At 37.5% G+C, this 17258-nt stretch overlaps 2 protein-coding genes across 5 annotated transcripts in view; one reads left to right on the top strand and one right to left on the bottom strand.

Moving 5' to 3' along the window:
* Window positions 1-3539: 3539 nt before the first annotated feature.
* LOC143889436 (aspartic proteinase Asp1-like) lies at window positions 3540-8001 on the top strand. Its single transcript, XM_077393643.1, has 9 exons — window positions 3540-3887; window positions 5481-5598; window positions 5686-5918; window positions 6008-6244; window positions 6489-6621; window positions 6720-6911; window positions 7047-7116; window positions 7538-7625; window positions 7722-8001. The coding sequence occupies exons 1-9, from the start codon at window positions 3685-3687 to the stop codon at window positions 7855-7857; spliced, it is 1410 nt and encodes a 469-aa protein (XP_077249758.1). The 5' UTR covers window positions 3540-3684; the 3' UTR covers window positions 7858-8001.
* Window positions 7792-17258, bottom strand: part of LOC143889435 (P-loop containing nucleoside triphosphate hydrolases superfamily protein) — a 49203-nt gene continuing 39736 nt past the window's right edge. Inside the window, exons 25-28 of one of the 4 annotated variants that reach the window (XM_077393640.1) lie at window positions 14384-14466; window positions 14240-14314; window positions 11391-11439; window positions 7792-8124 (exon numbers count right to left, since the gene is read on the bottom strand). In XM_077393640.1, coding sequence (XP_077249755.1) covers window positions 14446-14466 — 21 coding nt within the window. In that variant the 3' untranslated portion in view covers window positions 7792-8124; window positions 11391-11439; window positions 14240-14314; window positions 14384-14445. The remainder of the gene's footprint in view (window positions 8125-11390; window positions 11440-14239; window positions 14315-14383; window positions 14467-17258) is intronic. The other 3 variants (XM_077393641.1, XM_077393639.1, XM_077393642.1) reach the window with 3 other exon arrangements.

Genomic DNA, 17258 nt, shown 5'->3' with positions numbered 1-17258 from the left:
TCCACTGAATTTCGGCCAAAATTTCGGTCTTGGCCAGGACAGAAATTTTACCGAAATCGAAATTTAAAACCATGATTCCACACGGATCGGATTGATCAGATCTGCATGGATCTGGTTCACCAATGCCAAGAGATCGATCAGAGATTGATTAGTTCTGCTTGGGACTAGTTTGTAATTTTTGAGGAATCGACTGAGATGATCGAGGGTTAATTTGGCCTGCTTGAGCCCTGTTCATCGATTATGTGAGATTGAATGAGACGACCAAGGATCGATATGGTATGCTTGGACTTGGCTCATCAACTCCGAGAGATTGATTGAGATGATTGGATACTGATCAGGTCTGCTTGAACCTGGTTCATAGATTCCGAAGGATTGATCGAGATGATCAGATATCTACCAGATATGCTTGGATCTGGTTCATTGATTTCGAGAGATTGACTTAGATAATTAGAGATCGATCAGATCTATTTGGATCTGGCTCATCGATTTCGAGATGTTGAATTTGAACCAATCTTGAGGGATTCATATTGGTTATTCAAAATAGAGTTTTTTCTTTTCTTATTTTTCAGCCACTTTGCATCATCTCCTCACTCATGCCCACTCAATTCTCTCCCTCTCCCACTCTCCCTGTCCCTCTCTCACCATTTGGTAATCTAGTATTCCAAGGAAAAAAAAATCAAGGTTACCAAACATTGGCTAACATACTTTTAGGACACCTTACCACTCAAAGGGACAAATTTCCAAGAATTCAAACAAATCCATCTTCAAATTTGTTAGACAAAATTCACTACCATGTATGGGCTTATGTCACACAAAATATTCTCCATGTCTACGGAATATGACCCCACATATCCCCTCAATCTAAGCCCAAATAGCCATAAACTATCATTACTTCAACATGAGCAAATCACACTGGAATCAAGTCACATCACTGCCTATGCCTTAACCTTCCCTTCTACACATCAAGAGCCTCAACACTTCACATACTGAAATGCTTCAAGAATTTAACCATCATGAATTCCTATCAGTATTTTAATGTCAACTATCAACAAGAAATGCTTACTCATTGGGGATGAGACTTGACTTCCCATCTTTCACTCTGGCCCCGTTTGTTTTGGATTTTGAAAGCTGATTATTGGACTCAAAATTAAGGCCGGCTCGTTTTGTATTTTGAGAACTGATTGTGAGTTTAAAATTGATTTTTCGACTCAAATTGGGTCCCCTAATCAGTTTTGGACTCACAATCTGTTCTGAAAATCCAAAACAAACAGGGCCTACGTAAATTTGAGTCCAATAATCGGATTTGGACCCAGAATCGATTCTTAAAATCCAAAACAAACAGGGCCTAGGGCATTGGTAATCTTTCTTCTCTTGAACTTTTTGTTGTTCCTAGCATGCAAAAGATACTATTATCTGCTTCCCAATTTTCACTGATCAAATATCATTGTTACTTCTTTACTCTTTTTACTATCTTTGTAACGGACATATGCTTAGATAGAATACACATTGAAAATTTGGAAAAACAATATTTGCTTTCCAATCTTTCTATTCAATATTATTAAACAAGTACAGCATCAGAGCAAATTCACCCACAAGACCCCAAGTGAGGAGGAGGAAAGGGAAAAGAATAAAGAACCACCCAAGAGCATATATACAAAGTATCCTTAAGCACAATCAAAAGCAAACACAAGAGATCAAAGAAAAGCATGCTTTATCCCTCTCTTCTCTTAATTCCCAAGCAAAGTCCATAGTCTCTCTCTTCCTCCCCTCACCTTGCTTCTGTCTAAAGAGATCTTCTAGGAAGAACCATGTTTGCATGGTTAGGGACGCCCTTACCACGCGTCCCTCCCACGCCGCATCCAACGGTTATGAGTATCCATTTGTTTGCAACTAAGTAATCCTTTAAGACCCTGTTTGGATTGCAGGGATTTTTTGGAAAAGTTTGGAAAAGAATTTTTTTTGGCTAAAAGTTTAAACTTTTTTTACACTCGAAAAAGATAACTTGAACTAATACTATTCAATTTTTTTTACTAGGAGGGGGGACCTTCAACTTATGATAATATCTTTCTAAATTACCCATAATCATATCATCGCTCTAAATTAGCCATAATTATAACATTTTTCTCTAAATCATGAAAAGGAATGTCAGAAATGTTTTTCTTGCAATCCAAACATCTTGAGAAATTGGTCATCTAATATAGATCCTATCAATGTTGAGATCAGTAAAAGATTAAGTTCCACAGTCATTTGGTCACTTTAATTTCCTAAATAAAGTAAGGGCAGTGATAAATTCACCCCCTTAAAAGAAGAATACACCACATTTAACAGAAATTGTGGATATCTTAGTAGAGGAGCTAGGGTTAGCTCCAATGCATTAAAACTTAAAGGTTTCTGTTAAAAGAGGATATATTCTTCTTTTTAGGGGGGCGAATTTATCATTGTCCTAAAGTAAAACAAATAGGAATTTTTTCGGTTTTTTACACTGCAGGGCCGTCAATGTAAATACACAAAAGAAAGACACCGGGGCACACATTACTCAGAAATATTCTCTATAGGATGATCCTAGCCCTCCTATCTAGTAGATTAGTGGTGTAAGTAGTCATCAGGGAGGACAGAAGAACTGGATTTACTTGGAACTTACCTAGTAGGTTAGTGGTGTAAGTAGTCAACAAAATGGGACAAGCATTGGATTTACTTGGAACTTACCTAGAGAATAGTGGTCAAGAAAAAAAGGGGTGGTTATAGCATTGAATGACCGATACCGCCTTATCGTGGGCCGCAACATTAGACAATCCTAACAATGAGATCAATGACATTCACAAAAGGCATAGAACTGTCCACATTCAATACGTAAAAAAGCCTATTAATCGGACGGATAGATCACGTAATGGCTGTGACTTTGTAAGGAACGATGCATAGTTAACAAAACTCCATTTTAAACTGCGTTTTTTTTTCCAACATGTTATTACCTTGCCATTTAAAACTTTTACAGTGAAAAAAACTCCGTGTTTGGGTCCAATTTTACCCCACTATATTTTGTAATGGAAGTGATATTTACGCCCCTTTTTATTACCAGGGACACCCAATCTCAGTGTATCAATGACAAAAGGGGGGCTAATGTACTTTACGTCAGAAGAATCCAGTGGATTTGATTGCCACGTACAATGGCGTTGGGTGTCCCTGGTGATCAAAAGGGGCGTAAATATCACTTCCCATTTTGTAAATGAAAAAATTTTGAATGCATTTTTTCGTGTTTCCGTTTTTTCGACAATGTTTTTTTGAACTCGAATTTTTCCCGTCCCGTTTTTTTGCCATATCATGTTTTGCTAACTATAGTAAGAAGGGCCCACAACAGGGGATTGTTCATCCCCTGAGGCCCAATATTAGACAATCCTAACAAATCAGATCAATGACTTTCACAGAAAGCAAAAACAATCAACGGTCCACATTCAATGTCCACCTCATGGTCTAATCATAGTTTTCCCCCTAATAAATACAAATAAACACCCCAACCCTCTCCCCACAAAAAACTACTAAAAAAATAACCTACTAGTCATAAGTCAGTCCGCGTTCAAATGCTATAGTTTTCCACGAAGACTTGAAAGAAGCAGACGATATTTCTCCCTCCTTTCCTTCTCCCCAACTCTATAAATTAGAAGGTGTCGGGGGAGGAAAGGAGAGAAAATGGGGAGAAAGGTGTGTTGGAAGGTGATTTTGGTGATGATGATAATGGCCATGGCCTTCCCTAGCCGCTGCTCTGCTGCAGCAAACAAACAAGAACAGCCCAACAACAACAAGCAAAAATCCACATCATCAACCCCTATTTCCAAGCCCATTAAACCGTCCTCTGTTGTCTTCCCCATTAAGGGAAAAGTATATCCTGATGGGTAATTTAAAACCCTTGTCTCTGTTTATTTTTTTTATTTTTTTTTTGTGAGGTAAGCTGGGTTGAACATCTGGACCTAAGGTTGGAGAAACAAAGAGTAAACTGACTGGGCTAGTGGGTCAACCCTAATCTGATTCTCTGTTTGATTTGGGGTTTTAGTTTCTGTGTTTGATAGGGGATTTTGGTTTCTATGTTTGACTTGTGGTTTTTGGGCTTTGTTTTTTATTTGAGGTTTTGAAGTTGTAGTTGGAAGGATTGAATATTTGGGGGTTTCTTTGTTGTTGTTCATCTTGATTTGATCTTTCTGCAAATCTTCCAATGGATTGTTTTTAGTTGGTTTTAGAAGGGTTGAGTCCTATTTACTGAGTTGGTTTGATTGATTTTTAATTTCTAATTTATTTCATTAAAAAATACAGCCATTTTATCCTTTCTTTGTCTCTCTGCAAGTAGATGTAAATTTGATTTGTTTCAGCAGTCAGGAAATATGGTGATCTCTATGCAAGTAGTTGTAAATTTTTTTTTTTTTTTCAGCAGTCAAGAAAGATGTTGATCCTATTATATACTTAATAATTCTCTAATTTACTTATTTCTCTATCTTTTTACTATTACAAATGTTTGGTTGTGAAATTCGTTCATTTCGTGTCATGGGTCATTCAAGATTACCGGCATTTCATCCTTTCTCTGTCTCTCCGTCTCTCTGCAACTAGTTGTAAATTTGATTTTTTCCAGTTGTCAGGAAAGATGGCGATTCTATTCTATACTTAATGATTCATCCAAGATGACTGGCATTTCATCCTCTCTCCATCTATGCAACTAGTAGCAAATTTGATTTGTTTCAGTAGTCAAGAAAGATGGTGATCCTTCAATTTGGCAGGAAGTTCCCAAGAAAACCTGGCCAAAGTGCTCACAAAGAGCCCATCACACCCCTTCAAACTTAGATGATTTTGTAATTCAGAAGTATTGATCATTTTGTTCTCTTAGGCTTAGTGCTTGTCTCTCATATTTGCAGTGCTTGTCGCTCATATTTGTAGAGGCTTGGTTCCCCTTCTCGTTTGTTCCGAGTTAGGGCTGATTTTGTGATCTTATTGTTCTACCTTTTTCTATTTCTAATAAATCGGTAGGGGTCCCTGTTAAACTGCAGCTTACCCATAAAAGAAAAGAAAACAAGATGGTGATCCTATTATATGCTCAAATTATGTATCTTTTTATGCAATTTTAACAGTTTACCTGTGAAACTCGTTCAATCTGTGTCATGGGTCATCCAAGAAAGGCTCTCTCTCTCTCTCTCTCTCTCTCTCTCTCTCTCTCTCTCTGCAACTAGTAGTGAATTTGATTTGTTTCAGCAGTCAGGAAAGATGATGATCTTATTATATGCTCAAATTAGCTACCTTTTATACGATTTCAACTGTTTGCTTGTGGAACTCATTCAATTTGTGTCATGGGTCATCCAAGAAAGCCATCTCTCTCTCTCTCTCTCTCTCTCTCTCTCTCTCTCTCTCTCTCTCTCTCTCTCTCTCTCTCCAACTTGGAATAAATTTGATGTGTTTCAGCATTTAAGAAAGATGGTGATCCTATTTTCTATTGTGGTGTGCAGGTTATACTATGCTGAGCTCAAGATCGGAGAGCCACCAAAGCCATACTTTCTCGACATCGACACTGGCAGCGATCTCACATGGCTCCAATGTAACGCCCCATGTGTGCATTGCTCCCCGGTAAAACACCAACACCCTACGCTCTCCAACTCTACCTCCTCTCTGTTTCCCTCACTTTCTATTAATTATACTCTTCAATTTTCGCAGAACCTTCCACACCCTCTTTACAAGCCCAGCAAGCAAAAACTAGTTCCTTGTGATGATCCCATTTGTGCCGCCCTCACCTCTCCCCAAAATCACGTATGCGAGAATCCTAAAGACCAATGCGACTACGAGATTGAGTACGCCGATCAAGGCTCGTCCCTTGGTGTCCTTGTTAAGGATGCTTTCTCCCTTCGCTTCGCCAATGGCTCCCTTCTCCAACCCCATCTAGCTTTTGGGTAACACAAATAATTGTGTCTGAGCTACTTCAAATCCTTCTTTTCTTTTTCTTGATATGAGATGTTTGATTTTTGGGTCATGTCTCTAGATGCGGTTATGATCAACAGAACCCTGCCGATCAAATCTCACCTACTAAAACTGATGGAGTACTCGGCTTGGGTAATGGCAAAGCTAGCATAGTATCTCAGCTACGAGATAAAGGCCTAACACGGAATGTGATTGGTCACTGTTTAAGTGGACGGGGAGGAGGGTACCTGTTCATTGGAGATGATTATGTTCCTTCTTCAGGGGTGACTTGGACACCAATGTCTCGCAATCTGTTGCAGTAAGCATCTTCCTTGTGTGATCCAGACAAGGTTTTAAATTTCGGTTTCTGTTTCGGTGGAAATTTCGGCCGAAATCTTGTAAAAAACAATTCCATGCGAATTTTGTTTCGGTCAAGGTGGAAATCCAGAATTTCGGCCGAAATTCTATACCATAATCCCAGAGAAGTACTTGTATTTCTTATTTGATGTCTCTCTTCCTATGATGGATGCTGCTTCTTTTTGCTACTGCTTTCTTTTTGCTAGTAAACACTACTCTGCCGGCGCTGTGGATCTCGCATTAGGCAAGCAGCCTATTGGTAATATTCAGTTAGTATTCGATAGCGGGAGTTCCTACACTTACTTTGCTTCTGGACCTTACCAAGCATTCATTTCTGCGGTGGGTCGAAATAAGAGAAAAGGAATTCGATTTTTTTTTTTTAATGTGTTCAATATCTTTTCAGCTTTATAAAAACTGATTGATGTTGTCATTTTCAGCTGCGGAAAGATTTATCTGGAAAGCCATTGAAAGAAACGTTCGATGAATCACTTCCACAGTGCTGGAGAGGTGCGAAAAAGTTCATATCCATAGTGGAGGTGAAGAAGTACTTCAATCCCTTGGTACTTACATTTGCAAAAAACAAGAAAGCTCAGCTGGAAATACCACCTGAAGGCTATCTGATCGTTACGGTAAGTGCGTCTCAAACTAAGGGTGTATAATTTATACTTGTAGTGTATGAATGTAAAACAATGACTAAATGAAACACAAACAACTGCTTCTGTATTGACTGAACTCGGTGTCTAACGATCTTTTCTTCTCGTCAGTCGCACGGCAATGTTTGCTTGGGGATTCTGAATGGGACCCAAATCGGGCTGCAAGATAACATTATCGGAGGTAAAATTCTCATGATCCAAGGGTCTAAACTGTGTTTTTTTTTAAACCATGGTTTTAAATTTCTCCGAAACGACCGAAATGTTTCATTTCCATCCGCATCGGAAAAAAAATGTGTATGATTTCCTTTCACGTCATTATTTCTCCGAATCTATTTCTCAGAATCTGGAATTCTCGAAACTTGTCCGAAATTCTCAAAATTCGACTGAAACGATTGGAACGACAAAAAATGGACAATTATTATTTTCATTTCATTAATGTAGAAAATGTATACGGTTTCTAAGCATTTCCTAAATTCTCATCTTTAAATTTCATCGTTTGAATACGTTTCCTTACATTCTTGTGATTTTACAATATTTCCACCGAAACCGAAATGTTTTTGTAACCGTGATTAGCTTGACATTTCCTTCATGGGTACTTGCAGATATATCATTTCAAGATCTCATCGTGATTTATGACAATGAAAATCAAAAGATTGGATGGGCTCGTGCGAATTGTGATCGGCTTCCCAAGTCTGGAATCACTCTCTTGTGATTTTGATCCTTTTTATGTGGTCCTGCAAGGGGAAGATTCTCACAAGCAACTCTTTTATGTTTTTTATTCAACAGCATGGACGATGTGGACGATGATAGCTACATGGAAGGTTTCTCACAGCCTCATGTTACTAACATGGGTGTCTTAACAGAAGAGTTTACTGCACCAATGTTTTCTAAACAGGCCAATGTGAAAAGAAGATTACAATAAAGAGAAGGACCATTCCTCTATACTATATTGCAAATAGGTAAATACATTCATTCAAAAATCATAAGGTGTTGTACTAGGTACCATAAGAAATGTTGATTTACATATTGTTATATGAAGAATAAATTTAGCATCTCTTTCTAGCTAGTCCTTTTTTTTCTGAAAATTCTTTCTAGCTAATCTTGTGAATTAATGGGCAATGTCTTCCTCTTCTACCCCAAATTGACAGAGTTGGTAGTGGATTTGGTTTCTGTACAAATTGCGTCCCATCTGCAATCAGCAAAATATCATCAGCATTCCATTACCTTCAGCATGCAAACTAAGTGCCACAATTAACACCAAATATATAGAGACTTGCTTGCTCAGGCTGCGCGATACCTCAGAAACCTCGCCCCCTATATATCGGAAAAGTGATCGTACTCGATCGAGTAGATAAGCTTATTGTACTCGGTCAAGTGGATAAGCTTATCATACTCGGTCGAGCTACAAACAATCAGGGCCCACATTGTTTGGGTGATCCAAACAATTCATTTGAAAGGCCCTTACCTACATAGGGTGTCCACAATATATATATATATATATATATATATATATATATAACAATTCATTTGAAAGGCCCTTACCTACATAGGGTGTCCACAATATATATATATATATATATATATATATATATATATATATATATATAAGCAAGAAAATAATGCACTTTAGGTCGCAACCAAGACCGCAATGATGAATGTTAAAGTATAAAAGATAAATAACGCCTTTCTCCAAAAGCTTAAGCTTTTGGAGTAACTGATAGTTTAACATGGTATTAGAGCCAAAGGTCTCGAGTTCAAACCTCCCTGATGGTAGAAATCCACATGCGATGGTCGACCTAAAGTGAGCCACACGTGCCACGTGTTTGCCAAGTGGGCCACATGTGCGGGGCAGTGTTAAAAGTATAAAAGATAAACAAGCTTTTGGAGTAACTGGTAGTTTAACAATGAATAACAGTATCCTATATTTTTAAATGGTAAATAACACTGGTTGTATCCTAATCCTACTTTGTTTAATCTGTCAATGGAAAATAAGTGCTATGAAAAATAGAAAAGGCATGGAGCTTTAGTATTGTAAGCAGAGCTCAATAGGTCAAAATTCCTTGATCTAGGAATATCAGTCACAAATATCTTGCATTTTTAAAAATATCACAATAATTTGCGAAATGTTTATAAAATGACAGTCCTGAAATTTTCTCGAGATTTTAAGAATTGTTAAGATATCCTCATATTTTATTTTTTACTGCAAAAATATCATGATATTATTTGTTGTCCTAATTTTCTTAAATTTTAGATTTTTAAAATTTTTATTTTTCCAATTTTCTCGATATAAACCCAAAATTAACAAAAAAAAAATTAAAATATCGGGAGATTTGTCCTGAGAATCTGAGATACATCCTCAACAAGAAATTCCTGAAACAGATATTTGTGAATTTGAGAAATTGGCAAATGCTTGTACATTGGCGACGTAAGTTCATCGCCTTCTGGTATATATTTTATTTGGATCAAAATTTCTTGCATCATTGCATGGGATGGTCTGGGAATATCATAGTAGCCGACTAATGTTTGTACATTCTAAATCCATCGCCTTCTAGTTAGCATTTTATTGGCAGCAGACACATTGCATTATCAAAATGGAAGCAGTTGTGGATTTCTATGAATACAACACAGTTGCTCTATCCGTAATCATCTAATGGAAGAAGTGTGTGTTCTGGCCCTTCAGATGTAAATCTTCAGGACCCTTAGTTGTAAGATGTATAAAAATTAGTGTGGGTTAAAACCGTTTCTCTGTGTGATTAGAGAAATTCTGCAATCTCTAATACAAACAGGGTTCATTTATTGTGTTAATGGTCATTCATGATTCACCAGATGAACTTCTAGCATAATTCGATTTTTACTTATTGGTAGTGATGTAGATGGCACTTTTTTTCTTTTCTTTTTTACTTTTCTTTTTTCAATTTTTCGACTGATAGAAAAGGAAATCTATTGAACCTATAAATAGCAGATAAGAAAGCAGAATTCATCAAAGTATATTAGATTGCAATAAAGGGACATTATCCCTAACAACCACAACTCATTATCAACATCCTCTCTAGCCAAACCATCTGCAATCTCATTTGCAGCATGGGATTGTGTGAAGGGTATTGATAGGTTTCAGGAAAGGTCTCTGATCTGCAACAAAAACATTAGCAAGCGCTACCGACCTGGACATTCATTGGCAGCCCAAGTAATGATATTTGGGGAGTTCCCCTTCAACCCACAAGAAACATTTTGCGAGGGATTTGAACACCTTCAAATCTACAAGGAGAGCTCTGAACTCGGCTTCACTTGATTCCACCACACCAACTGGCCCAGAGAGGACCTTAACGATAGAATTGTCCTAATCTCTGAAAAATCCCCCAATTCATTTCCACTGGACCTACCATGAAAATTATATCTGAACGAGTTAGGAGCAGCGGGACCCAATTAGTTACATATTTATGCTTAACATCTTTGCCCCACGCTATTTTGTGCCACTTTCTACAATAGTTTCCCATGGAAAGACACCCAAGTCAAAAGTGGAAAATAATCCATGTGACGATTGGAACTTGTAATTCTAAACGAAACCATACTATGAGAGGCTTCTCCATCCTAAGAGATTATGTTCTTCCTCTCCAAAAACTCTACATGATAGCAGATAAGGTGATTTCCAAAGGGTCATTCCTTTTTCATTTTTATTAGCTATAAAATTTAAGTTAGATTTATATCAAAGTTTCAGTGCAATTCCTTCGAGTCATCTTGTGTATTTCATGTTATTCAGATGTCTCAACTATCTCCTCCGCCCCCTTAGAAAATATATTAATATATGCAGACCCATTGCTGGTCCCACGCTTATCGGAACTGTGAGACTGTCCCACGCTTATCAGAACTGTGAGACTAAATACTTTCTATATCAGCATGTATACAAATGTAAGTACTTTCTATTTAAATTTGAGGGTCCATCATAGATGGCCACGCATTCTTTATGGTGAATTACAACTTACAAGAGACAATTGATATAGAGAAACCTCCGGGGTATATTGCTCAGAGGGAGTTTGGTAAGGCTTGTAAGTTGCAAAAGGCTATCTATGGTTTGAAACAGTCTACTTGTGCTTGGTTTGATAAATTTAGATCCACAGTTACGGAGTCGTATTCATCGAAGACATGCGGACCAGTCAGTGTTTATGTGGATGACATTGTTGTTACTAAAATTGATCAAAGGAAAATTGATGCACTAAAAGTATATTTGCAAGTACCATTGAAAAAAACAGTATATTTGCAAGAGCAAATACAGACAAAAGATTTGGAACTTGCATTGAAGTTGTACGATGGAAACTTGTCATCAGTTTATCTCAAAAAAAGTATGTCATTGATCTTTTGGATATTAAGGGCAAAACCAATTGATACTCCTATAAATCCTAATGCTTTTTGTATGAGGATCTTCGAAGATATCGTCACCTTGTTAGAAGGCTCATTTACCTGACGAATTACACAGCTTGAGATTGCTTCTCTTGTAAGTGCTGTAAGCCTGTTCATGCATAGTCTGATTGTTAGGAAGGAGTTCGACGTATTCTGAGAGATTTAAAAGATGCATTTTATTTTCAAGAATAATAATCACATAACAGTGGGAAGTTTTCATATGCGAATTGGAGGTTAAAATGGACGGATATAAATCTCCACAAATCTGTATGTTTTTAACCTCCACAAATCGAAGGGTTAGGATGATCCTATGGAGCTGATTTTTTGGGCACAGATAAATACAGCCATATATATTGCTTCTCTTGTAAGTGCTGTAAATCTGTTCATGCATAGTCTGATTGTAAGGAAGGAGTTCGACGTATTCTGAGAGATTTAAAAGATGCATTTTATTTTCAAGAATAATAATCACATAACAGTGGGAAGTTTTCATATGCGAATTGGAGGTTAAAATGGACGGATATAAATCTCCACAAATCTGTATGTTTTTAACCTCCACAAATCGAAGGGTTAGGATGATCCTATGGAGCTGATTTTTTGGGCACAGATAAATACAGCCATATATATTGCTTCTCTTGTAAGTGCTGTAAATCTGTTCATGCATAGTCTGATTGTAAGGAAGGAGTTCGACGTATTCTGAGAGATTTAAAAGATGCATTTTATTTTCAAGAATAATAATCACATAACAGTGGGAAGTTTTCATATGCGAATTGGAGGTTAAAATGGACGGATATAAATCTCCACAAATCTGTATGTTTTTAACCTCCACAAATCGAAGGGTTAGGATGATCCTATGGAGCTGATTTTTTGGGCACAGATAAATACAGCCATATATATTGCTTCTCTTGTAAGTGCTGTAAATCTGTTCATGCATAGTCTGATTGTAAGGAAGGAGTTCGACGTATTCTGAGAGATTTAAAAGATGCATTTTATTTTCAAGAATAATAATCACATAACAGTGGGAAATTTTCATATGTGAATTGGAGGTTAAAATGGACGGGTATAAATCTCCACAAATCTGTATGTTTTTAACCTCCACAAATCGAAGTATTAGGATGATCCTATGGAGCTGATTTTTTGGGCACATATATATATATATATATATATATAGAGGAAAAGGATTGTACGCTCGAGTGTACCTAACCTTAGGTACGCTCGAGTGCCAAATCACATGGGTCCCACATTTTTTTTGGTCATCTAAACCATTCAATTGCAAGACCCCATCATAGATAGGTTGTGTACCAAAAATCAGCACCATTGAATCATCCTAACCCCTCCAAAACTGGAGTGCAAAATGGGCAGATTTGTGGACAAACAGTGTCTGTCCATTTTGACCTCCACAAATGGATCGGTTAGGATGATCTATGGAGCTGATTTTTGGTATGCACCCTATCTATGATGGGGCCTTGCAAATGAATGGTTTAGATGACCAAAAAAAATGTGGGACCCATGTGATTTGGCTCTCGAGCGTACCTAAGGTTAGGTACACTCGAGCGTACAATCTTTTTCCTTATATATATATATATATATATATATATATATATATATATATATATATATATATATATAGTTGGGATGATCCTATGGATCTGATTTTTTGTGGACACCCTACTATGTGAGGACCATTCAAATGAATGCTTTGGATCACCCAAACAATGTGGGCCCCCACTATATTTTAAGCTAGTGTGTAGGTAACTTACACGGTCGGACCCACATTGTTGGGAGGATCCAAATCATTCATTTGGAAGGCCCTTTCAAGGATAGGGTGTCCACCAAAAATCAGCTCCATTGGATCATCTTAGGGTGTCCATTTGTGGGGTGAAAAAATGGGCAGATTAGTGGACAAACAGTATCTGTCCATTTTCACCCCCACAAATGGACATCATATGATGATCCAATGAAGCTGATTTTTGGTACACACCCCATCCATGATGGGGCCTTTCAAATGAATGCTTAGGATCACCCCAACAATGTAGCCCCACCCTTGTTTTATGCTAACGTTAGCAGCTAAGCTAGCTGCTAACGTTAGCAGAAACTCTCTCTCTCTCTCTCTCTCTCTCTATATATATATATATATAGAGAGAGAGAGAGAGAGAGAGGAAAATGATTGTGAGCTTGAAGCTCATATAGCTTATATGAGCTTGAGGGCCCAAACACATGTGGGCCCATATTGTTAGGATGGTCCAAAGCATTCATTTGAAAGTCCCTTACATAGATAGGGTGTGTACAAAAAATCAGCTCCATAGGATCATCCTAACCCATCCAAAAGTGGAGGGCAAAATGGACAGACACCGTTGGCCACAAATTTGCCCATTTTTGCCCTCCGCTTTTGGAGGGGTTAGGATGATCCAATGGAGCTGATTTTTGGTACACACCCTATCTATGATGGGGCCTTGCAAATGAATGGTTTGGATCACCACAAAAAATGTGGGACCCATGTGTTTGGGCCCTCAAGCTCATATAAGCTATATGAGCTTCAAGCTCACAATCATTTTCCCCACTCAAATGTGTAGCTTCCCCAATAATTTGGGTGCCAGATGACACCCTTGGCCATATCTACCACATTCATTTAGAGGGAACACTTCACCAGATAAGCAATCTTAGTTTAGTCTGATCCAACCAAATTCCCATATTATGATGGTTTACAATTTGTATAATTTGTAATGTGTACGTGTCTTCACATTGTTTGGTGGGGGTGTCTTCTATCAGTTTTCCCATAAAATTGCCAATTCACCTCATTTTCTTGATTGAATTCCATCATCATTCCAGATGGGTTAACAACAACAAAAAGATGATGACGGCAATACTTTAACATAAACTAGATAACACTGCAAGGACATTATGCAAATTACTTTACCACACGGCTTCCATCCTGACTGTCCAATCTTTGCAGCTGTATGTAGAGATTTATGACTATTGTTCACATACTATAAAACAAGGAATTATGATTAATTGGAGTTAAATTAAGAAAATTAGAAAAATATAAAGGGACTAACCTCAGGAATCAAAAACTAACTTCATCTGCTCAAGTATCCACATGGTGAAGGCATTTGACAGGTTACAAGACATGATTCGAACACTACACATTGAAAATAAGCCATTCATTGGTCACTACAACTCTACAAGTATATGGATAAATGTTCCAAACTAAAAAATACACATGAACACCATTGGTTGAAAATGTTTGTCAGCCCATATAAAAGGAAAGCACACTTTAGTATCAGTGGCCTGATTAAATGAGTGGGACCCATGCATAGGGTATGGCCCACCATTTTACACATGTTTTGATGGGAGTGGGGCCCATTATTTTGCACCCAAGCATAGCATGGGCCAAGAATGCTAGTATAGACATTTGTGTGTGTACTTTCAAAAAAAAAAAACATGTGTGTCCGTGTGTGAAGAAGTTTTTAGTCCTAATGAGGTTGCAAACTTGCCGCATGAGAGGGTATCCCAAGAGACTATCGTTGCCTTTTACTGTAACTGAGTCTTTCTTTATCTTCCTTGATGATAATGTTTTTGCTCATGACCAGCTCAGTCTTTGAGCTTTTGTAGCTTTGTTGTTCTTTGCTTTTGATAAAGCTCTTTCATTATGAATTGGAAAAAATAACTTCCAATTCATTATGCAGGATAACCAAATATTAATTAAACATTGGTGTGGCTTATCGGGCACTTTTATTGTGGATATCTATTTAAGTGGTATTTACTGTGATTTAGATATAGTTATTAATGTGATGAATTTACCAATAACTGGTATTTACTGTGATGATTTTGATATAGTTATTAATTCACCAATCAGAGGGCAAGCCTTGGCACAACGGTAAGGTTGCTCCATTGTGACCTGGTGGTCACGGTTCTGAGTCATGGAAACAGCCTCTCTGCAAAAGCAGGGGTACGGCTGCGTACATCTAGCCCTCCCCAGACACACAACGGCGGGAGCGGGCGGGAGCCTCGTGTACTGGGCCGCCCTTATTAATTCACCGATAGGTTGGAATTGCTTCTATCGCGAAGTAAATCGGCTAAGATATGTGATGATCGAGAGATGACACCACCGTAGTGGCTTAGGAATTATGGACCTATATGAGATAAGTGAAATGTTAGAGATGTCTCATTCAGCCAATAGGTTGACTGCCTACATGGTGTTGTTTTTGACAGACGGTACAAAGATGTTATACATACAATTTATAAAACTGAGGTAGATTCATCACTTCACATCTCAGAGATGAGTACCTATAGGCACATAAGTGATATTCATTTCTAATCTGCAAGAGAGGTTAGTACCTTAATTACCCACCCTCATCCTAAAGTCGAAATTTGACCTCTAATTCCATATTCTATACTAATGTCATGCTGGAAGGGCTAACTAGAGCATAATTGTGAATGTAGGTAGATTGAAAAGCATGTGAACTGGACAAGAGCAAGGGAGAGCCCATAATATCCATATTTTAGTCATCATGCTAGGCCAAATGGGTTTGACTTAGACCAGGATATTGTTAATGCACATATTCACATCATTTTATTTTTTTTGATAATTGGAAGACTAGTTTTTGATGTATGTGACGGTATTATATCATTTTCGTAAAGATGAGGTTTTGGAAAATATCATAGTTTACCTGGTAAGAGATTAAGCATGTTATCATAGGACTATTGAAAGAACGTAGCTTTCAGTTTCTGAGGCATCAAGACTAATAGACCTAGTATGGATAACATAGTTGTAAGTGCTGTGGAGACTAGAAATGCTCTACATCATTTGCAATGGCATTTGGTGTGGCTCACACTCTGTTGGCCGCTGGACACACATAGGTTCCACACATTTGATCCTAGTCGTATGATAGGATCTTTCATTCTATTGGAAATCAATTCTCAATTAGTGAATTACTTATAAATTATAATTCATACGTCAGTTGACAATGACATACTCGTAATATTCACTAAGTTGTGGACCTTTTTATCATTAGAGAAGCATAGAGATTTTAGGAGTATTAATTTTACTAGCTTAATTAAAGTTCCGCTTAAAACAAGTAACTTGTAATACTCACTAAGCTGTGGACGTTTTATCATCGGAGAAGCATAGAGATTTAAGTAGTATTATTTTACTAGCTTAATTAAAGCTCCGCTTAAAATAAGTAACTTGCTTGTGAGCATGGATTTAAATTTCGATTACGGTTTCGGTCCCCTCCGAAACCGTTATTTATTTATTTTTCAAATTTCGGTCATTTGGCTGAAATTTTTACAATTTCGGTCAAAATGACAAAATTCCGGCCGAAATCCAAACTGAAATCCAAAAGTTTCAAATTTCGGTCCCAACTGAAATCCAAAATTTCGGACTGGGACAAAATTTAAAAGAATGCTTGTGAGAGGGTCCCCTAATCAAAGATATTATTTTGACATGGAAAAGGAAAACTCTCTCTACCCATGAATCCCCAAATTCTAGCCATTGATCAATGCCTCTAACTCTCTCTGGTTCTCTCAGCTACATCTTGTGGATTCCATGTCATACAATCTAGATGGTGTAACAAAATCATCTATGTCTTATGGTGATAACAAACTTCTATCTCATTCCATTGTTGACTCATGATTCATCCACATATCCAATGATTTCAGAGCCTCACAGAAATCTACAAGAGACCTACAAAAACTTATCCGAGATATATGGAATCATGTTTTAATTGAACAATCATAATCATCACTGATGGTAATGATTAGCATATATAAATTGGTTTGGAGTAATATATGACTCCTTTGTTGTTATTTTTTATGGCACTGGCACTGGCCCTGTCAACGATTCTCAAGCCAATGACGTTAAAGCAGTGTGGAGTGGTCTGAAATTCCCGGTCAAGTTTATCTTATGATTGTTTATTTTCACATATTCAT

The sequence above is a fragment of the Tasmannia lanceolata genome, unplaced genomic scaffold, assembly GCF_043159265.1.
Source record: "Tasmannia lanceolata isolate RefF3 unplaced genomic scaffold, GAP_Taslan_0.1 ptg000013l, whole genome shotgun sequence".
In the NCBI taxonomy this organism is placed as follows: domain Eukaryota; kingdom Viridiplantae; phylum Streptophyta; class Magnoliopsida; order Canellales; family Winteraceae; genus Tasmannia; species Tasmannia lanceolata.
Note: the sequence above shows the minus strand (reverse complement) of the source record. Positions and strands in the feature narration are given on the sequence as shown.

What these genes read in the sequence shown, in the direction of transcription:
- LOC143889436 (XM_077393643.1), top strand. Translation starts at nt 3,685, where the DNA reads ATGGGGAGAAAGGTGTGTTGGAAGGTGATTTTGGTGATGATGATAATG. An exon ending in CAACCCCATCTAGCTTTTGG is followed by an intron (nt 5,919 to 6,007) that starts GTAACACAAATA and finishes TCATGTCTCTAG; the next exon opens with ATGCGGTTATGATCAACAGA. An exon ending in AAGGCTATCTGATCGTTACG is followed by an intron (nt 6,912 to 7,046) that starts GTAAGTGCGTCT and finishes TCTTCTCGTCAG; the next exon opens with TCGCACGGCAATGTTTGCTT.